The sequence below is a fragment of the Papaver somniferum genome, unplaced genomic scaffold (genome assembly GCF_003573695.1).
Source record: "Papaver somniferum cultivar HN1 unplaced genomic scaffold, ASM357369v1 unplaced-scaffold_115, whole genome shotgun sequence".
NCBI lineage: Eukaryota > Viridiplantae > Streptophyta > Magnoliopsida > Ranunculales > Papaveraceae > Papaver > Papaver somniferum.
In genome coordinates, this window is record NW_020620492.1 from 747,377 (window position 1) to 771,308 (window position 23,932).

General features: G+C 34.7%; 2 protein-coding genes across 2 annotated transcripts; one reads left to right on the top strand and one right to left on the bottom strand.

Annotated features, from left to right (window-relative positions):
* Positions 1–10,413: 10,413 nt before the first annotated feature.
* Positions 10,414–11,382, bottom strand: LOC113329070 (uncharacterized mitochondrial protein AtMg00810-like). The gene has a single exon (XM_026576039.1). It carries the CDS (start codon positions 11,380–11,382, stop codon positions 10,414–10,416), a length of 969 nt encoding a protein of 322 aa, XP_026431824.1.
* Positions 11,383–22,717: 11,335 nt separating this feature from the next.
* LOC113329071 lies at positions 22,718–23,575 on the top strand. The gene has a single exon (XM_026576041.1). It carries the CDS (start codon positions 22,718–22,720, stop codon positions 23,573–23,575), a length of 858 nt encoding a protein of 285 aa, XP_026431826.1.
* Positions 23,576–23,932: the final 357 nt, after the last annotated feature.

The following is a 23,932-nucleotide window of genomic DNA, read 5'->3' on the forward strand; positions in this document are numbered from 1 at the left end:
TATCTTGAAGTTTTGCATCTCATCTGCATCATTACCAGTTACCACCATATCATCAACATAAATAATAAGTGTTGTCAATTTACTGCCAGATTAAATGACGAGGTTACCAAGTACACCAAAATATTTTCGATATCAACCTTAAGTCTGATACCTTGAGCGATCTAATATAGGCGGAAACTGTCAAGAAGATAGCAACCACAAGGTATACACATGGTATATAGTTTCTAGTTCGAAACCAAACCTTAAAATATAAGGACCAACTCAAGTGTTTGGGATTAACATAAAAGTGTAATTACTTTAATTATAACTTAAAAAAAGTATAATGCGGAAAGTAAAGTAAAAGAACGCAACAAGTTTTTGTTAACGATGAAACCGCAAACGCATAAAACCCCCGAGACCTAGTCTACTTTTGAATACTCTCTGAATTAGCCGTTATACAAAACTATAAACTACCAACTTCGTATAGTTGAGACCAAGTAAAATACTCCTAGTTACCTAGTTTCCTCAGTATGCTTGCGCCTACAACGCTAACTAATCTTGCCAACGCACGTGAATCCTAAGATTGAGTCTACTATCTTAAGTTGCTTCGGCCTCTTTGAAGACTTTAAGCACTCAACCCTTTCGATCATCTTCCAAACAGTAAATGATTAATCTTTTTGGTAACCACTCTCCTATCTCAGGATGTCAATCAGAGATATATAGTTGAGTGTGACAAAGACTTTTCTGTTTAAAATAAATTAAACTCCATTGTCGGATTTAGAACTTCCAAGATGAACATCAAAGGCAAAACTCATGAGGCTCTGTGAGAATTTGAATCACTCATTAATTTTCAAAGTTAATCATGAAGTTAACGAGCTTCACTTTTCTCACCGCCGGATATTGGTAGTTTGGAGCAAATAAATCCTAACTTTTATAAGTGAATAATTGACATAGAAAATTAACAATGTGAGAGTAAAATTGACGGGTGTTTGTTGTCTAAGGCTTCGCTTTTTCATCGACTTGTTGATATTCTGGAGAAAACAAATGCTAACTTGGGTCCAAGCTTATATCTTGATTTCCCATCAACTCCAATAAGGAGGAATTCAGGGGTTTAATTCCCACCATAAAGGTTTAGAATAGTACAGTTGTATGGTTGGATTTATGGGATTGGGTTTAACAGTGGGGCCAGTCCGACTAGATGAGTTTGGTTAGGAGCTCGGGTCCGATTTTAGTGTAAATTTTTTTTTTTTGCTAACTTTTGGGAGTGAAATTTTATATTTATCAATAATTCATTTAAATTTTTTCCTTATAAAAGAATCAGTTAAAAAAAAAGAAAGAAATAAATTCACACTCAATAATAAAAGCTAGCAATTTATAGTAGGTAGAGACAGTACGTTACACATCAGAAAGAATATTTGCCCGACCACCTATTCCAAATACATCAAGTTACACACATGAAAGGAATCAAACACGCACGAAAACAAAAAGACAACAGTGAGTACTTATTTCTCGTACACACTGAGGTATGAACGAAGAGTTCCAGGCCTAGGCTTATATATATTGATCGATACATCGATCAATCATCAATGACACAGAATTCTGATACTTCTGAATCCAAACGGTTGACACTTGCGTATATTTTGGTGAAAACGGTTTAGAACATGTCCTTGGCAGTGACGGTGACTGTAAACCTTAGCTGGTTGTCCGGTGAAAGTATAGCGATAACCGCCAAAAAGTCCATGGGGAATGTTGAAGCACCCACAACCGTGTATAACTGCACTATGTCCGTTGCAACCGTGCCCCCTCCAGACTTTGAGTGAGCTCGCATTTGCATAGTCGGCAATCAGACATACAAATACAAGAACCATGAAGAATGAAGCTAAAGTTGATGATTTGGTTGCCATTTCGGTAGAAATAAATGGTTATGAGCAGAAAGTATTTTGCGAAGTAAATTGAAGTTGTTTGCTTGGTAATGAAATTAGATGTATCTTCATTCCGTATTTATAAGCAAGATTTGTAGACCGAGTAATCCATAGTGGTATTTGATTATTGTTCGACAATGAAAGAACGCGTACGGACGAACTAGTCGGATGTACCGTGTACGAAGAAGAAGATTAGGTAAAAAAATAAAAAAGAAGACAAATTCTTTAGCTACACATACATTAAGAAGTTAGAGACAAAATGTCTCTTTTCGTATAAGAGTTAAAAGACTAATTCGTATTAGCATAAAGTCATAGGTATAAACATTAATTTAACTCATGCTAGTTGAGATATTTACATTGAATTTTTCATGTTGTGATAATTTATCCATTTTATTTTGCAAAGACTAAATCTTATTAGTATTTTTCAGTTGAGGAATCAAACAAGTTGGAATTTATATATATTGTGCAAGACCAATTCCGTTCTGTGTTACATCATTTTGAGACGCTATGTTTCAACTTGCAAAGTAGACACAAAAAAAGGTTCGCAAACTTTGTTATTAGGTGTTTTTTTTGCAACACTTCTAGTAAGGATACTAATTTGCTTGGAAGTGCACCAAAATCCATATAAGAGAAAGCATCTCTAAGTAATATGGTTTAGTACCGTCCGTAACAAATTGAAACCTCCCATTAACAACCAAGTCTTTTTGGGCTTTTGGAAAAAGAGATTGAAAATGTTTTGGTGGAAAAACTATGCGATAACGTGAGCTATATTTCGGAGGTAAAATTGGTTGTTTTGTGGAAGGTGAAGCTTACAATTATCTAATTATCACTCCGATTTTTCTTTTTGTGAAAGTTAAAATCTCTATAAATTAAGAAAACTAAACATCATCCAAGGTCTTTTTAGTAACCGCCTTCATGTGAGTAATCAACTTTCTAGAGGGTGGTTTCTTCCAGGTTGAACCACAAAGAAAAATGGAGGCCTTGATCTCATTTATCAATACTAATTACGTTCTTGGTGATTTGTTTTCCATTGTTCCTCTTATATTGATTTTGTAACCACAGTGTTCTATTTTTCCAAATCGTTTGGGGTCTTTGATTGTAATTTCTTCTAAGATTTTTTTCGTATTCAATATAAAAATTATTAAGGTAAAAAAAGTAATAATGGTAAGGAAAGGAGGGAAAACTCAAATTGTCGGACTTTGAAAGATGCTATGGTATTAACTGTTGGGGAAATTAGCATCCCCAGTGCAGCGAAAATCAGGATCACAAAAGGCAATTGGTGATTTGAATCAAACATGGAAGAAATAATAAGAGAGACAGAAGATAAAGAAGCACACACAACCACAACAAAAGATATACGTGGTTCACCTTTACAGGCTACATCAATGGCCAACATCACCAGAAAAACTTCCATATATTAAATCAAAGACCATTACATGCTCTTTCCGCAACCCAAGACAAGACCCAAGGAATTAACAAAATATACCCGAGAACACCATCGACGAAACCATAGAAAACAATTCTCTAACCATTCCTCGAACCAGCCTCATGTCTTCTCTTCTACACCTTCTTCACAGCTGCTACTAACAGATATGGAAACACTAGAAACTAGGTTTAGGGAAAAGACCCAAACCTTAAAAACTAGAACACCAAAATCCTCTCTCTACAAGTTTTTCTCTCACACCGATATCGACCTTCACGGTAGCACACAACCCTCCCTACCAAAGAGACCAAAATCCTAAGTACAAGGATTTACCACTCTTCTAGGTTGGATGACTACAAAGCTACAATTCTAGTCATATATATAGAAAACAAAAACTTGGGCACCAGGTATTAGTCTCCAACTAGGAAACTAAACTCTTTCCTAAACTTTATACCACCTGGATTAGGAAACCCACTCAATGTGGAAAAGTCCAAAACAGGAAATCCACTTATTTCCCAACAATCTCCACCTCGGATCATACTTTCAAGAATGAGACGATCACAGGATATCACCTCCATCTTCCACCAGAGTTATTCACCATCTCAATATACTCGTAAAGTTACTTTTGAAGCTTAAAGCCGAACTTCCATCTTAATAGAACCATATCTTCGATCAAAACACCATGACATTGATGAAAGTCTTCAAACTATCTTCTTCATGAAGAACACTTGTGAAACTGGCCACACTTCACAAACGCCATGAAAATCTTCATTCACTATCAACGAATCCTTGCAAAGACTCCACCATTGATCACCAAGAGAACCACCTAACCAGTAAGATAATAACATATTTAACTCTAACCCAGAGAGGAAGAATTAGCTTTAATATCATACTCCAGCACATGTCGTGAATGTCATGTATCTGAAAAAAAACCATCAGACATCTCCACTGTGATTAACAGGCTTAATCATTTAAGCGATTCTCAAAGCCATCACCAATCTGACATGCACTTTACCACCATCAAACCCAACATACTCGCTCAGAATATATACCGTGTGAATGCCCATATAATCGTGGTACATGCTTTCGTGATCGGGAACATTCTTGATATTACGTGCAAGCCATCAAAAATACTTTAACATAGACTTAAGAAAATAAATTTATAACATCTCGTGCATAACTTCGAATCTTTGCTGGACTTGCTTCTACATGAGACTTAACAGCCTCATCCTTTATTCAAACTTTGTAACCCATTATTTATAGTGTATGGTCACTAACACTCTCAAGAAGTATGTATGTATTCCACCTCATTAAACTTTATTCTGCATCCCATACTACATCATAAAACCAAACGAAGAACATACACTTCTACCAAGTTGAACCTCTGATTTGTAAATCACATCACAAATCCATCTTTGTGTAAACACCGGTTGAAAAATTATCTTCAAAAATATTTCTCCACCTGAAAAATAAACCATCATCCAATTCCAGGTTCAAGCACACTAGCCTATCCTTGCTTTGATACCAATTTTTGGGAAATTAGCACCCTGAGCGCAGCGGAAATCAGGATCATAAAGGGAAATTGTTGATTTGAACCAAACATGGAAGAAATAATAAAAAAGACAGAAGATAAAGAAGCACACACAACCACAACATAAGATATACGTGGTTCACCTTTACAGGCTACATCCACGGCCAACACCACCAGAAAAACTTCCATTAAATCAAAGACCATTACATGCTCTTTCCGCAACCCAAGACAAGACCCTAAGAGTTAACAAGACATACCCAAGAACACCATCGACGAAACCATAGAAACCAATTCTCTAACTATTCCTCGAACCAGCCTCATGTCTTCTCTTCTACACTTTCTTCACAGCTGCTACTAACAGACATGTAAACACTAGAAACTAGGTTTAGGGCAAAGCCCCAAACCTTAAACACTAGAACACCAAAATCTTATCTCTACAAGTTTTTCTCTCACACCGATATCGACCTTCACGGTAGCACACGGCCCTCCCTACCAAAGAGACCAAAATCCTAAGCAATCACAAGGTAAGTATTTTTTCTGTCATTTTTTTCTTTTTTTTTTCTCTTTTTATGTATTTCAAGTTTTTAGGAATTTCAGTTGTTAACCTGATTAACTACTTAAACTTTGTCTCTCTAATTCAGAGATTTTTATCGATTGAAAGACAATAATTATAACTTCATTTGAAGCTATTTATATCTATACATACTTAACCTACAAGTATTCTTGGGCCGCACGTATACCTAAAACACAAGCTATACAAACTTGAATACAAGTAATAATAACTCAACATTTCCCCCAAGGTGCAGCATATAGATATTACATACGCCCAACTTGACAATAGAATCACAAAATGATATGTTTGATATTCCCTTAGTTAACACACCTGCCTATCACTCAGAAGAACGACGAAATGGTAATTCAATAATTTTGCGTTCCGACTTAATTGTATGGTTTTATCACGTTGAACAGGATTTGATGCAATCTTAATTGCTGACTGATTATCAAAAAATAACTTCATAGGACATTAGGTGAATAAACGTAAATCCCCCTTGAGCTATTTAAGCCATAGTTTTTCACAGATTCCTTTAACCATTGCCTTATATTTAGCCTTCGCACTAGATAAGGAAATAATTTTTTGTTGATTACTTCTCCAAGTAATAAGGTTATCTCCAACAAATGTGAAATAAGATATATTTGATCTTTTTTTATCTCATTTTCCACTCCAATCCGAGTCAACATACCTAGAAATATCTAAATTTCCATGATTTGAAAACATCAAGCTTCTTCATGGATTCTTATGACAATATACATATGTTGTTTACCAGGATTATACATAAATATACTATCAACACTCACTGCATAAGCAAATATCAGGTCTAGTATGGGAGAGATAAATAAAATGTCCTACTAATCTTTCATATCGTTATTTATCCATTGGTAATCGATCAGAAACTTCGTATGGTTTATGATTTTTCTCAATAGGAGAATTAACAGGTTGACAACATAGCATACATGTTTCATTAAATAAATCAAGTACATAATTCTGTTGAGATAAGAAAATACCTTGATTGGATCGTACAACTTCAATTCCCAAAATATATTTGAGAGGCCACATATCTTTCAACTCAAACCATGAAGATAAGTATGTGTTGAAGTTTTGCATCTCATCTGCATCATTACCAGTTACCACCATATCATCAACATAAATAATAAGTGTTGTCAATTTACTGCCAGATTAAATGACGAGGTTACCAAGTACACCAAAATATTTTTGATATCAACCTTAAGTCTGATACCTTGAGTGATCTAATATAGGTGGAAACTGTCAAGAAGATAGCAACCACAAGGTATACACATGGTATATAGTTTCTAGTTCTAAACCAAACCTTAAAATATAAGGACCAACTCAAGTGTTTGGGATTAACATACAATTGTAATTACTTTAATTATAACTTAAAAAAATTATAATGCGGAAAGTAAAGTAAAAGCACGCAACAAGTTTTTGTTAACGAGGAAACCGCAAATGTAGAAAAACCCCGGGACCTAGTCCAGTTTTGAATACTCTCTGAATTGAGCCGTTATACAAAAGTAGTCTTCGTGTAGTTGAGACCAAGTAAAATACCCCTAGTTACCTAGTTTCCTCAGTATCCTTGCGCCTACAACGCTAACTAATTTTTCCAGCGCACGTGAATCCTAAGATTGAGTCTATTATCTTGAGTTTCTTTGGCCTCTCTGAAGACTTTAAACACTCAACCCTTTCGATCATCTTCGATACAGTAAATGATTAATCTTTTTGGTAACCACTCTCCTATCTCAGGATGCCAATCAGATAAATATAGTTGAGTGTGACAAAGGATTTTCTGTTTAAAACAAATTAAACTCCATTGTCGGTTTTAGAACTTCCAAGATCTGAATTAACCAGATCGAGTCAAACAGAACTAACAGATTCTAATCTGAACTATCATATTCAGAAAAGTTAAATATGACACTTGTGTCTGCTTTTTTGGTTAATAGATGGATATGGATGCTCCATTTTAATCCAAATTCGGCATTGTAATTTTGAGTTAGAATTTGAAAGTAAAGAAAAACTTATCTTTACTAATATCATTTTAACCATTCCATGAGGGCCGGTTCTTGACCAAAGTTAGATGAACATCAAAGGAAAAACTCATGAGGCCTTGTGAGAATTTGAATCACTCATTAATTTTCAAAGTTAATCATGAAGTTAACGAGCTTCACTTTTCTCACCGCCGGAGACCTGTTGGGAGTTTGGAGCAAATAAATCCTAACTTTTATAAGTGAATAATTGATATAGAAAATTAAGAATGTGAGAGTAAAATTGACGGGTGTTTGTTGTCTAAGGCTTTGCTTTTTCATAGACTTGTTGATATTCTGGAAAAAACAAATGCTAACTTGGGTCCACGCTTATAGCTTGATTCTCCATCAACTCCAGTGAAGAGGAATTCAGGAGTTTAATTCTCACCATAAAGATTTATAATAGTACAGTTATATGGTTGGACTTATGGGGGTTGGGTTTAGCAGTGGGGCCAGTCCGACTGGATGAGTTTGGATAAGAACTCGGGTCTGGCTTTTGTGTAATTTTTTTTTTTTTGCTAACTTTTGGAAGTGAAATTTTATATTTATCAATAATCCATTTAAATTTTATCCTTATAAAAGAATCAGTTAAACAAAAAAATAAGAAACAAATTCCCACTCAATATTAAAAGCTAGCAATTTATAGTAGGTAGAAACAGTACGTTACAAATCAGAAAGAATATTTTCCCGACCACCTATTCCAAATACATCAAGTTACACACATGAAAGGAATCAAACACGCACGAAAACATAAAGACAACACTGAGTATTTATTTCTCGTACACATTGAGGTATGAACGAAGAGTTCCAGGCCTCGGCTTATATATATTGATCGACACATCAATCAATGACACAGAATTCTGATACTTCTGAATCCAAACGGTTGACACTTGCGTATATTTTGGTGAAAACGGTTTAGAACATGTCCTTGGCAGTGACGGTGACTGTAAACCTTAGCTGGTTGTCCGGTGAAAGTATAGCGATAACCCCCAAAAAGGCCATTGGGAATGTTGAAGCACCCGCAACCGTGTATAACTGCACTATGTCCGTTGCAGCCGTTCCCCCTCCAGACTTTGAGTGAGCTCGCATTTGCATAGTCGGCAATCAGACATACAAATACAAGAACCATCAAAAATGAAGCTAAAGTTGAGGATTTGGTCGCCATTTCCGTAGAAGTAAATAGATATGAGCAGAAAGTATTTTAGGAAGTAAATTGAAGTTTTTTGCTTGGTAATGGAATTAGATGTATCTTCATTCCGCATTTATAAGCAACATTTGTAGACAGAGTATTCTTGATTAGTGGTATTTGATTATTATTCATCAATGAAAGAACGCGTCCGACGAACTAGTAGGATGTACCGTGTGCGAATAAGAAGATTAAGTATAAAAAGAAAGACAAATTATTTAGCTATCACCTTACAGATACATTGAAAAGTTACAGACGAAATGTCTCTAAACGTACAAGAGTTGAAAGACTAATTCGTATTAACATTAAGTCATGGGTATAAACATTAATTTAGCTCATGCTAGTTGAGATGTTTACATTTAATTTTTCATGTTGTGATAATTTATCCATTTTATTTTGCAAAGACTAAATCTTATTAGTATTTTTCAGTTGACAAATGAAACAAGTTGGAATTTATATACATTATGCAAGACCAATTCCGTTCTCTTACATCATTTTGAGACATCGCGTTTCAACTTGCAAGGTAGAGACAAAAAGGTTCGCAAACTTTGTTATTCGGTGGGTTTTATTTTTGCAACATTTCTATTAGGGATACTAATTTGCTTGGAAGTGTATCGAAATCCATTATAAGATAGAGCATCTCCAAGCACTATGGTTTAGCATCTCCAAGCAACATCGTTTAGTACCCTGCATAACCAATTGAAACCTCTCATTAACAACCACGTCTTTTTGGGCTTTTGGAAAAAGGGATTGAAGATGTTTTGGAGGAAAAGCTATGAGATAAATCAAGAAAACTGGTTGTTTTGTGAAAGGTGAAGCTTACAATTATTTAATTATCACTCCGATTTTTGTTTTTGTGAAAGTTAAAATCTCTATAAATCAAGAAAACTAAACATCAGCCAAGGTCTTTTTTAGTATCCGCCTACCTGTGAGTAATCTACTCTCCAGAGGGTGGTTTCTTCCCGGTTGAACCATAAAGAAAAATGGAGGCCTTGATCTCATTATCAACACTGGTTCCGTTCTTGGTGATTTGTTTGCCATTGTTCCTCTTATATTGCTTTCATAATTATAATGTTCTATTTTCCCAAATCGTTTGGGGTCTTTGATTGTAATTCCTTTTAAGATTTTTTTCGTATTCAATATAAAAAATTAGTCAGGTAAAAAAAGTAAAAATGGTAAGGAAAGTAGAGAAAATTCAAATTGTCCGACTTTGAAAGATGTTATGGTATTAACAACTCAAATAAAATATGTTATATCGTACTTATAAATGATATGACGTACTAGTACTTGCTTTACAATCGATCTTTCAGCAGAAAGATTCTTGATGGTATCCCTTTGGGATTAGTTGTCAACAATCAGAATGATGTGCAGGGTACCTATTAAAGCAATCGCGAGGTAAGTATTTTTTCTGCCATTTTTTTCCTTTCTTTTTTTACGTATTTCAAATTTTCCGAAATTTCAGTTGTTAACCTGATTAATTAGCTACTTAAACTTTGTCTCTCTAATTCAGAGATTTTTATCAATTCAAAGACAATAATTATTGACAGAAATAGTCATGGCATGTATATTCTGGAAATAGAATTGTATTGCTTGATAATAAAAGAGATACATCCAGACTGTTCCTATACACATGAACAGAGAAATACAAGGCAACAAAATATTACAACATAATGGAAAATATACATGCCTAAGGAAACAAGATATGAAATCGTATAATATCTCTAACAGAATAAGATAATATATGTAGAGATAATATTTCTAACACCCTCCCTCAAACTCAAGATGGTGCAGAGAACATATTGAGTTTGGTAGACAAGATATGAAGACGAGATGCAGGTAGAGTTTTTGTGAAGATATCGGCTAGTTGCAATTCTGAACAAACATGCGGCAGAGTGATTGTCAGATGTTTAAAGTGATGTCGTACAGAATGACAGTCTATCTCAATGTGTTTTGTATGCTCATGAAATACATCATTGTGAGCAATGTGAATAGGATCTTTGTTATAACAGGCGAGTGGAGTAGGTTCAGATAGCTTAACTCCCATATCTTGAAGCAGGCATCGTATCCAAACAATTTCTGAAGTAGTGTGAGCAAGAGCTCGGTATTCATCTTCAGCACTTGACCGAGAGACCACAGTTTGTTTCTTACTACGCCAAGATATTAAAGAATTACCTAAAAATAGGCAATATCCAGTGGTTGATCGTCGGTCAGTAACATCACCTGCCCAATCAGAGTCGGAGTATCCGCGAAGACGAAGATCTAAATTGCTTGAGAAGTGTAATCCTTGATATAAAGTACCTTTGATATAATTTAGAATTCGAAGCTCAACAGCAAAGTGTGTTGATCTTGGAGATGTCATGAACTGACTCACAATATGGACTGCATGGCTGATATCTGGTCGTGCAATGGTGAGATAGTTAAGACTCCCAACAAGATGTTGATACATTGTTGGATTAGATAGTGCATGTCCTTCATAACAATTGAGTATAAGATCCAGTTCAAGTGGTGTATCAACAGTCTTGATATCAGTTAACCCTGCACCTTGGAGAATATCAGATGCATGCTTTACTTGAGAAATAAAATATACATCACAGGATTTTTCGATTTCAATCCCAAGAAAGTATCTTAAGAGACCAAGATCTTTCATTTCAAAGCAAGATCTTAGATGAAGCTTCAAAGCATGAATTTCCTTCAAGTCACTGTCTGTAATGATCATGTCATCAACATAAAGGAGAAGAATAACCATTCCTTTTTCAGTTGTCCATGTAAACGTAGCTGGTCATATGCACTTTGAGAAAATCCATATTGAAGAATAGCATTGGGAAAAATTTCAAACCAAGCACGAGGTGCTGGTTTGAGGCCATATAGTGCTTTGCGAAGTTTGCATACTTAATTTGGAGAGTGGGGTAATCCAGGTGGTGGTTGCATATAAACTTCTTCTTGAAGTTCTCTATGGAGGAAGGCATTCTTAACGTCAATTTGATGAAGATACCAATTCCTAGCAGAAGCAACAACAATAAGAGTACGTACCGTGGTCATATGAGTAACAGGGGAAAATGTATCCTCATAATCGATACCATACTCTTGTTTGTATCATTGAGCAACTAAACGAGATTTATATCGTTGTATTTTCCCTTCTGAGTTTGTCTTTATTTTATACACCCATTTACTACCAACAACAAACTTCTCAGGAGGAAGATCTACCATGTCCCATGTATTTGCATTCTTGTGTGCTGTTAACTCTTCTCCGATAGAGTTTTGCCAAACAGGAATCGTAGTTGCTTCCCTGTAAGATTTTGGTTCATGCAGAGACAAGATAGAAGATAAAGAGCAATGGTAATCAGAAAACTTAGCTGGTGGTCGACGAGTACGAGGTGGCAGTGTCGTATCTTCAATCACAAGATTCCTTTCTAGAGAAGCAATGTCAGGATCGTCCATAGAGTTGTTGGTGTTGATTTTTGGGGCTTCTGGAGGACAGATAGCTGATGGATTGAGAGTAGTAGTGATAGTAATACTTGAAGATTGTGAAATTGGTGAAGATACATCTTCGAAGGGATCTAAATATGAAAAAGTTTCTAAGCTAGATGATTTACTGCTAGGAAGAGACCAGAATGGTATTTTATCTCAAAAGGTGACATGTGTAGAGATACGTAATCTTCTACTTTTTGGATCATAACATCGATATTCCTTTTGTTCTATTCCATATCCTAGAAAAACACAGATGGCATTCTTTTTACCTAGCTTGTTATGTTCTCGTTCTGTGAGAAGAACAAACATGTAGAGCCAAAGACACGAACTTCAGATTAATCTAGTGGCTTACAGGATTTCATATGGTGAGATTCCTCTTATGACAGCAGTATGGATACGGTTGATGGTGTACACCGCAGTAAGAACTGATTCACCCCAAAAAATTAGAAGGAACAGATGCAGAGAGAGGTTGAGTTCTTGTTGTTTCAATGATGTGACGATGTTTTCTCTTTGCAATTTTGTTTTTTTATGGGGTTTCTGTACATGATAACTGAAGTTGTGTACCTTCTCTTTTGAAAAACTCTTTAAAAGGATTTGATATGTACTCTCCTCCCTGGTCAGCACGAAAGTTTTTGATAGATTTTCCAAACTGAGTTTTAATCATCCTAGAGTAATCAGTGTATAGTTTAAGGAAATCTGATCTTGGGTTGAATAAGTATATCCATGTAAAACGAGTGTAATCATCAATGAAAATCACATAATATAATGCCGTTTCCTTAGATGCAATGAGATATTTTCCCCAAACATCTGAATGAATGAGATCAAAAGGTGCAGTGGATAATGTAGTGTTATTATTAAATGGAAGAGGTGGTTGTTTTCCCAACTTACATGCAACACACTAATGTTATTTTCTACTTGAATAGCTCCTAATAATCTTTTATTAATCATATATGTGATACGAGGAAAGGAAACATTTCCTAACTTGGAATGCCAAGACATAAATGGAGAGACAATTGAAGGAAAAATAGGTGCAGATGCAACAACTGTTTTATTATTGAATTGCTGAGGAATTATGAGTGTTTCAAGGATATATAGACGACCAACTCTACGGCCTATCCCAGCTAGCTTCCCTATTCTGGAATCCTGTATCACACAAATAGAAGGAAAGAATAAAATATTAAGCCCTTGATTACACAGTTGTCCAATTGATATAAGATTCATTATAATCTTTGGGACAAGAAGCACATCAGGTACGTATATCTTATCTGAAACTTTAACTTGACCAATATAACTAGCAATTATTTCTGATCCATCTGCCGTGTGAATATTAGGTGTAACAATGGGATGTTTATTCTCAAACAATGTTGAATCAAAAGTCATATGATTTGAAGCACCTAAGTCAAGAAACCATCCAGTTGAAAGAATACTTGTTGAAGCTGAGAGAGCAGTACCTTTTGAAGGATTCTTACCAATTGAGAGTGCTTGTTTGAGCATCACTTGAATATCATCTAGATTGGTTGGAGTGGGTGTTGATGATTCATAAATTTTCTCAACAAATGGTGTTGCCAAGATGGATGGAGCATGGTTATATGTTGATGCAACAACATTTAGCCTTCTCTTTTCTCTCATATTCCTAGATGATGGTGATGTACAGTTACCTACAGTATGTCCAGGTTCTTTACAGTAATTGCAATGAGGTTATGAGGTTGAACCTTGTGACACATCTGATGTTGTTGTGCTAGGTGGTAAAGAGCAGTTTTTAGATATATTCCCTGGTTTCTTGCAGTTATGACACAAGTCTTAGGTTGTATCATGATGATATTTTTGAGAGATTAAATGGTTGCTAAAGTTTGTTCGTGAAGGAACTGCTAGTACTGTGGGAATGTCAGGTTTGATTCTTTTCCTAGTTTCTTCAGTAATGAGTTCAGAAAGTGCAGTTTCTACAGTTGGTAGAGGTGATCGATGGAGAATGGATGCTCTAACAGTCTCAAATTCATCTCTCAATGCCATTAAGAGCTGAACTAGCCGTGACTCTTACCTATATTTCTCCCATAACCCAATATCTACTGTCCAGTTAAGTTCCATAAGAGCCAACTGATTCCATATAACTGACATCTAAGAGTGAAAGTCAGAAATGGACTGATCATGTTGTTGTTTCATGGATCTGATATCTTGTTCAAGCTTATAACATAGAGCAAAGTTAATTGGAGTATACCTTTTTGAGAGAAAATCCCACGCTTCTTTGGTAGTCTTAAACCTGGTGAGTTGCATGCTTATGGATGTTATCACGGTGTTGCTAATCCATGTGAGTATCTTGTGGTTATTGATTTCCCAGTCTTGCATACTTTCTCCTACAGGCTCCTTATCCTTTTCTTTTCCACTCGATTCAGCAGTGTTAGGACGTTTGGCTTTACCATCAATGTATTTCCAGATTCATTTACCTTTGAGAAAACTTCTCATAAGAAAGGACCAATGATTATACTTGGTTCCATCAAATTTTGCAGTGATAGGTTGTTAATCTTCTCGTAACATTTTTAAGGAGAAGAAGAAGAAGACACAAACGAATATTTGCATCTAGGGTTTCTGTTGTTGACAAGATAGAAAGCAAAAGTCAAGTAGATAGATGATAGAGGTTAAAAGTGCAAGGCTAATGATATTTGATATCTCAGAGTTGTGTTGCAGCAGAAGATGGTTTTTCAGATCTTGCCAAATTCTGATGCCATGTTAGAAATAATCATGGCATGTATATTCTGGAAATACAATTCTATTGCTTGATAATAAAAGAGATACACACGGACTGTTCTTATACACATGAACATAGAAATACAAGGCAACAAAATATTACAACATAATGGAGAATATACATGCCTAAGGAAACAAGATATGGAATCGTATAATATCTCTAATAGAATAAGATAATATCTATAGAGATAATATTTCTAATAATTATAACTTCATTTGAATCTATTTATATCTATACATACTTAGCCCACAAGTATTCTTGGGTCGCATGTATACTTAAAACAAAAGCTATACAAAATTGAATTACAAGTAATAATAACTCAACATTTCCCCCAAGATGCAGCGTATAGATATTACATATGCCCAACTTGACAATAAAATCACAAAATGATATGTTTGGTACTCCCTTAGTTAACACACCTGCCTGTCGCTCAGAAGAACGACGAAATGGTAATTCAATAATTTTGCGTTCCAACTTAATTGTATGGTTTTATCACGTTGAACAGGATTTGGTACAATCTTAATTGCTGACTGATTATCAAAAAATAACTTCATAGGACATTAGGTGAATAAACATAAATCCCTTATGAGCTATTCAAGCCATAGTTTTTCACAGATTCCTTTAACCATTGCCTTATATTTAGCCTTTGCATTAGATAAGGAAATAATTTTTTGTTGTTTACTTCTCCAAGTAATAAGGTTACCTCCAACAAATGTGAAATAAGATATATTTGATCTTTTTCTATCTCATTTTCCACTCCAATGCGAGTCAACATACCTAGAAATATCCAAATTTCCATGATTTGAAAACATCAAGCTTCTTCATGGATTCTTATGACAATATACATATGTTGTTTACCAGGATTATACATAAATCTACTAGTAACACTCACTGCATAAGAAATATCAGGTCTAGTATGGGAGAGATAAGTAAAACGTCCTACTAATATTTTATATCGTAATTTATCCATTGGTAATCGATCAGAAACTTCGTATAGTTTATGATTTTTCTCAATAGGAGAATTAACAGGTTGACAACATAGCATACATGTTTCATTAAATAAATCAAGTACATAATTCTGTTGAGATAAGAAAATACCTTGATTGGATCGTACAACTTCAATTCCCAAAATATATTTGAGCGGACACATATCTTTCATCTCAAACCATGAAGATAAGTATGTGTTGAAGTTTCGCATCTCATCTGCATCATTACCAGTTACCAACATATCATCAACGTAAATAATAAGTGTTATCAATTTACTGCCAGATTAAATGACGAGGTTACCAAATACACAAAAATCTTTTCGATATCAAACCTTAAGTCTGATACCTTGTGAGATCTAATATAGGCGGAAACTGTCAAGAAGATAGCAACCACAAGGTATACACATGGTATATAGTTTCTAGTTCGAAACCGAACCTTAAAATATACGGAGCAACCCAAGTGTTTGGGATTAACATACAATTGTAATTACTTTAATTATAACTTAAAAAAATTATAATGCGGAAAGTAAAGTAAAAGCATGCAACAATTTTTTGTTAACGAGGAAACCGCAGATGCAGAAAAATACCGGGACCTAGTCCATTTTTGAATACTCTCTGAATTAAGCCTTTATACAAAGGTAGTCTTCGTGTAGTTGAGACCAAGTAAAATACCCCTAGTTACCTAGTTTACTCAGTATCCTTGTGCCTACAACGCTAACTAATTTTTCCAACGCACGTGAATCCTAAGATTGAGTCTATTATCTTAAGTTTCTTCGGCCTCTCTAAAGACTTTAAACACTCAACCCTTTCGATCATCTTCCATACAGTAAATGATTAATCTTTTTGGTAACCACTCTCCTATCCCAAGATGTCAATCAGAGATATATAGTTGAGCGTGACAAAGTCTTTTCTGTTTAAAATAAATTAAACTCCATTGTCGGTTTTAGAACTTCCTCGATCTGGATTAACCAGATCGAGTCAAACAGAATTAACAGATTCTAATCTGAACTATCATATTCGGAAAAGTTAAATATGGCACTTGTGTCCATTTTTTTGGTTAATAGATGGATATGGATGCTCCATTTTAATCCAAATTCGGCATTGTAATTTTGAGTTAGAATTTGAAAGTAAAGAAAAACTTATCTTTACTAATATTATTTTAACCATTCCATGAGGGCCGGTTCTTGACCAAAGTTAGATGAACATGAACGGAAAAACTCATGAGGCCTTGTGAGAATTTGAATCACTCATTAATTTTCAAAGTTAATCATGAAGTTAACGGGCTTCACTTTTCTCACCGCCGGAGACCTGTTGGTAATTTGTAGGAAATAAATCCTAACTTTTATAAGTGAATAATTGACATAGAAAATTAAGAATGTGAGAGTAAAATTGACGGGTGTTTGTTGTCTATGGCTTCGCTTTTTCATCGACTTGTTGATATTCTGGAGAAAACAAATGCTAACTTGGGTCCAAGCTTATATCTTGATTCCCCATCAACTCCAATAAGGAGGAATTCAGGGGTTTAATTCCCACCATAAAGGTTTAGAATAGTACAGTTGTATGGTTGGATTTATGGGGGTTGGGTTTAGCAGTGGGGCCAGTCCGACTAGATGAGTTTGGTTAGGAGCTCGGGTCTGGTTTTAGTGTAAAAAAATTTTTTTTTGCTAACTTTTGGAAGTCAAATTTTATATTTAACAATAATTCATTTAAATTTTTTCCTTATAAAAGAATCAGTTAAAAAAAAAGAAAGAAATAAATTCAAACTCGATAATAAAAGCTAGCAATTTATAGTAGGTAGAGACAGTACGTTACACATCAGAAAGAATATTTGCCCGACCACCTATTCCAAATACATCAAGTTACACACATGAAAGGAATCAAACACGCACGAAAACAAAAAGACAACAGTGAGTACTTATTTCTCGTACACACTGAGGTATGAACGAAGAGTTCCAGGCCTAGGCTTATATATATTGATCGATACATCGATCAATCATCAATGACACAGAATTCTGATACTTCTGAATCCAAACGGTTGACACTTGCGTATATTTTGGTGAAAACGGTTTAGAACATGTCCTTGGCAGTGACGGTGACTGTAAACCTTAGCTGGTTGTCCGGTGAAAGTATAGCGATAACCCCCAAAAAGGCCATTGGGAATGTTGAAGCACCCGCAACCGTGTATAACTGCACTATGTCCGTTGCAGCCGTTCCCCCTCCAGACTTTGAGTGAGCTCGCATTTGCATAGTCGGCAATCAGACATACAAATACAAGAACCATCAAAAATGAAGCTAAAGTTGAGGATTTGGTCGCCATTTCCGTAGAAGTAAATAGATATGAGCAGAAAGTATTTTAGGAAGTAAATTGAAGTTTTTTGCTTGGTAATGGAATTAGATGTATCTTCATTCCGCATTTATAAGCAACATTTGTAGACAGAGTATTCTTGATTAGTGGTATTTGATTATTATTCATCAATGAAAGAACGCGTCCGACGAACTAGTAGGATGTACCGTGTGCGAATAAGAAGATTAAGTATAAAAAGAAAGACAAATTATTTAGCTATCACCTTACAGATACATTGAAAAGTTACAGACGAAATGTCTCTAAACGTACAAGAGTTGAAAGACTAATTCGTATTAACATTAAGTCATGGGTATAAACATTAATTTAACTCATGCTAGTTGAGATGTTTACATTTAACTTTTCATGTTGTGATAATTTATCTATTTCATTTTGCAAAGACTAAATCTTATTGGTATTTGTCAGTTGAGGAATGAAACAAGTTGTTACATTATGCAAGACCAATTCCTTTTTCTGTTACATCAGACATCGTGTTTCAACTTGCAAAGATGCGGAGAAAAAAAAGTGTTTTGGTTATTTGTAAACTTGTTGATAAGGATACTGTTTTGCTTGGAGGTGTAAGGAAATCCATATAAAATAAAGCATGTCAAAATGGTTTGGTACGCTCCTTGAAAAATTGAAACCCCCATTTAGCAGCCATGCCTTTTTTGGGCTTCTTGCAAAAAGGAATTCAAGATATTTTGGTGGAAAACTTATGACATTACCAGAGATATAATTCAAACGCAAAATTGGTCATTTGTGGACTTATGAAGGTGAAGCTTACAAGGGATATCCGATTGCGATTTTTCTTTTTCTTTTTTCTCAAGGAGAAAAGTTAAAAACTCAAAGCTCCTGTAATTCGAGAAATTACAAACTAATTACAATGAGTAACCACATTTCAATGAGTAATCAAATCTCTGAAGGGTGTTGTCCTAAATCATTTCTCGATTGAACCCTAGAAAACCTTGATCTCATTTTATCAATGTTGATTAGTACTTGGTGATTTGGTTGTTGTTTTTTTTGTTCTTGCATTTGTAATCACATTGTTCTATTTTCCCCGATAATTGGGGTCTTTAATTGTAAACTTTTTAGATTCTTCCTCAAAAGTTATTAAGTACAACAAGTAAAAGTGGTAAAAAAAAGAGGGAGAATTCAAATTGTTGCCTTGTTAACAGGGACGGACCCAAGAGTCCATAGAAATTCTTTTTGACCTGGGCTAAAGGCTGCAGCCATGCCCAAAAAAATTTCATTTTGATTTTTAACCTTGATGGACCAGAGGGCTACCTGGCTAAAATCCCGATTATCCCTCTCACAGGTCCGCCCCTGCTTGTTAATCAACTTTGTAAGATGCTATGCTATTAAAAACTCAAATAAAAATGTCATCATGTTCTTATAAATGACGTGCTGTACTAATACTTGCTTTACAATCGATCTTTCAGTCATAAGAATTTTGATGGGATCCTTTTGGCCTTAGTTATTCACAACGGGAATGATGGGAATGGTAACTAGTAAAGCAATAATGAGAGAAGTTTTTTGCCCCGCTGGATTGGGGTATACCCAATTTTAAGTGGACTCTTTTGTAGGATAAAGGATGTCCAAAGGGGATAAATCAACCTAAATACCTTCACCAAATTCTTTTTCTTCCCAACCTAAAAAACAATTTACTCCCATTCCCAACCTAAAAACCACTACTTCTAATCTTCCATCCTTTTCTTTTCCTTTTCTATCATTTCATCTCAAGAAAAACTCGTCGATTAAAAAGTAGCTCCTTATTTTTATCAAACTCAAATAAGGACATTCTCCTTCCCAACCTAACGACCAATGCTTTATTTTGTTGTTTGATTATCAAAATAAGGTAAGAAAAATTGGAATTATTGATTTGCAGTTATATAGTAGTCAGAGTATTTCTTCATTGACCTTGACGACTTTTCAAGTTTTATTTTCGTCGTCATCCTTAGGATGAATATCATGATGACTTTTCATCAAAATACATTCATAGGGTTGTCATGGTATTTATCTTTACACTTTTCCAACTAGTGTTGTGATAATTAAGGTCATCATGTTTTGAAAATTTGAACCTTGCCGACCAATAACTAGCATAAAACACTTTCTCTGTGTACATTTTAGCTATTAGACTACGTAGTTTGGAAAACTACCTTGACGACTTAGTGTTGGTCGTCTCTTTGTGCAATAGCGACCATGATGACCAATGATAGCTAAAATCAACATTTTTCTGTGTGTGTAAGATTTTTAGTCGTCGGTGTTTGGGCATTTTCGACCTCGACGACTAAAGAGTCGTCGGCAGGTTATGGAATTATTACCTTGCCAGCTAGGGAAAGTCGTTATCTTCTAGTTTGATCGAGCATGCCGACTTTTCATACCGTTGTTTCTGAAAGTGTTGCCTCTCTAATTTGGAAAATGAGGCCATTAAGCAGCTGTGCAATCCACTTTTTAGAAGTGTTTGGCTAGTGTGCTTTCATTTCCGTTACAAAAATATCTCAAAACCAAAAAAAAAACAAATCTCAAAAATCTTCCGTCAAAATCCATGAGTTCAATCCAGGTTTCATAACTTTTAATTCAACTAATTAATCTAATTAAATTACTTAATTTGAACAAGTTTATTTGTGCTAATTAAATAAGGGCATTTTAGTCAGTTTTGAAAATATGTAGCTAAGGGGTTTTATGTTTTACTTCAAAATGATTGTATTTTATCTTGGCATAAAAAAAATCATATTTTATCTCATAAGGTATACCCCAATTAATCTGGGTATACCTTAATTTGGCCAAGGTTTTTTTTTTTTTTTTTTTTTTTTTTTTTTTTTTTCAAGTTGTTGGGAATTTCAGTGGTTGGCTTGCTTTTCTGATGAGCATGTCCTTGTTGCGTCAAAAAAAAAATAAAAAAAAATCACCTAACAGTTTACTGTCTTACATTGTAAATGGATGACTTGGTGGAATTATTCTGAAATCCCTAATCCTGTAGTACTCGCGCCTAACGTCAATACTTATAAATTTTTAGATAGGAAAGATGTTGTTGCGCCATAGGTAACTCAAGTGCATGTTAATTCAAGTATGGGCACGCCTAGGCACCTGCCCATTTGAAATTTTTCTTAAAAATCAACACCAATTTATATATATTTATTTAAGCTAAGCATTCCTAATAAAAATTATTTTCTTTTGTTATTCTGGTGAACCTAATTGGATTTTCCTGTCGTTTGTCTCTAACAACTAAGGAACTAACGCATATTCACATCGTAGACTAATCTGTCTTTGCTGCAAATAAGTAAAGTTCTAAAGTATGTGTTTGACTTTCCAAATATATAAGTAAAAGGAACATTTGAGAGTACATATACAAACAAAAATTCTATTTGAACCGAGGTAAAAAAACAATGGCAAAACCACTACTCACACATTTTCAATAGACCCTATCATAAATGGCCTCCCGCTATCCTCCTGCGGGGTCCATCGGGATCTACCAAAAAAAAGTGAGAGCTTTTTCAAATGTGATTCTTGCGTTGTTTAGATACTCGGTTTGTTTAGATCCACTAATATACAAAACAGGTGACAGTCAAAAGATTTTTCAAGAGAATCAAAAGATGTGAGACACCATCGTGGATCGATACCTAGATTCGGTCTCATTTTCTTCTTCCGATAAATAAAATATTATTTGCCTAACTCAATTTTAATTAGGAGTAGTTAAGATTTAGAATTAAATTTATATGAAAAAATGAGTTAAACTAAGATCAAACAAAAAATTCAGAACTAAAAGCTAGCAATTTATTGTAGCTAGAGACTTGCAAACTAGAAAGAATATTTGTTGTTGAAGAATAAACCAAGATACTATGAAGAAGATAGAAGGGATCAACATGGTTTGTTGATCCACTATGAATAGAGCAGTTTGGATCAACTGTAAAAGTTGACAGAGTATGGTTGGATCAACTGGGACAGTTGACACGATGTGAATGGATCAACTAGTTTGGTTGACACGCTGGTACGGTTTTTTAGAAGTAAACTTGGGTTGCAAGTTTTACTGGTTTTAGAGTTTGTTTACGTGAGAATTTTCTAGAAGAGTCTTAGCTGGAGTTTGGTTATGTTTGGAAAGTCTTTATTGCTTGAGAGTCAAGTTTGTTAAACATATAAACAGACTGTTAAGCCATGAGTCGAATTATATCAATGAAGAGAAGTATTTTTTGAGTTTAGTTCTGTGTTCTTTCATTAAGTCTTTGATATCATATTTTCGACATCTGGTATCAGAGCACTGGTATTAGATTCTAGGGTTGTGGGTATGAGTTGTTAAGTTGGAGTTGATAACGAGTTAAGTTCAATTAAGGTACAGGTGTTTGAAGGTAAAAACGCTGAACACTGGAGGTTGCAGATGGAGAATATTTTCATATACCAAGAGGTATGGGGTATCGTGAAAGATGGTTATATAGAACCAGCAGAAGGAGTAGTACTTGAAGGAGCTGCGCAAACTCTATTAAGTGAAAACAGAAAGAAGAATTCTAAAGCTACGTATATTCTTCATCAAGGTATTCATGAATCTCTCATGGATAGAGTTATATACATTAAAGAAGTTAAAAGAGCATGGGATGGATTGATAAGTTACTATCAAGGATCTGACAAGGTCAAGAAGGTTAGATTACAAACCTTGAAAAGAAAATATGAATTATTGCAGATGGAGACAATTGAAACAATATCAGAGTTTTTCTCAAAGACACTGAATCTTGTCAATGAGATTAAAGTTAATGGAGATACTATAGAAGATTCATCCATTGTAGAGAAGATCTTAAGAAGCTTGCCTGAGAAGTTTGAATCAAAGGTTACTGCTATAGAGGAATGCAACACATTTGTAACTATGACTCTTGATGAGTTGTTGGGTTCATTACAAGCTTATGAACAAATATTGCTAGAGAAAACAGCTGCTGCGTTGAAGAGGCACTTCAGAGTCAAGTTAGCTGGAGAAGCAATCAAGGAAAACCTAATGCTGGAAGTTTTCAAGGAAGATATAACAATGGAGGGAGATCTAATACTGGAGGTTATCAAGGAAGAAAACCAGTTGATAGATCAAAAATTCAGTGTTATAACTGTGGAGATTTTGGACACTTTTCTGTTGAGTGTAAAAAAACCTAGAAGTACAACATCTAATAACTACAAGGAAAATTTTAAAGATAATATTGCAGAAAGTCAAGAAGAAGAAGAAGAAGAAGAAGAAGAAAAGAAAACTGAGAATATGTCGTTGGATTGCCATACACCTGAAGAACAGCCTCAACATAAGTGGTATCAAGATACAGGTTGCAACAATCATATTTGTGGAAGAAGAGAGATGTTTGATAATCTTGATGAATCAGTACGTTCATCTGTGAAATTTGGAAATAATTCTACAATTCCAGTTATAGGAAAATGAAGAATTAGAATAGTTCTGAAGAATGGTACTAAAACATATATAATGGATGTGTTTTATGTATCAGGCTTGCATAAAAATCTTTTAAGCATAAACCAGTTATCAGAAAGAGGATATTCTATGAACATATTCAATGGTATTTGTTCAATTCGCGATCGTTTTAGAAGACTTAATTCAAGAAGACAAATGACAAAGAATGGATTGTTTCCATTAAACATTCAGCATCAAAGAGAAAGTTGTTATAGTACTCATGTACATATTGATTCTTGGTTATGACACAAGAGAATGAGTCATGTAAACTTTAACAGTTTATAAATTTTAGCAAAGAAAGAGATGGTATCTGGTTTACCTTTTATTGAA

Bases quoted from the DNA above. Each gene is read 5' to 3' on its own strand.
- LOC113329070 (XM_026576039.1), bottom strand. From the start codon at position 11,382: ATGGTTATTCTTCTCCTTTATGTTGATGACATGATCATTACAGACAGT.
- LOC113329071 (XM_026576041.1), top strand. From the start codon at position 22,718: ATGGATAGAGTTATATACATTAAAGAAGTTAAAAGAGCATGGGATGGA.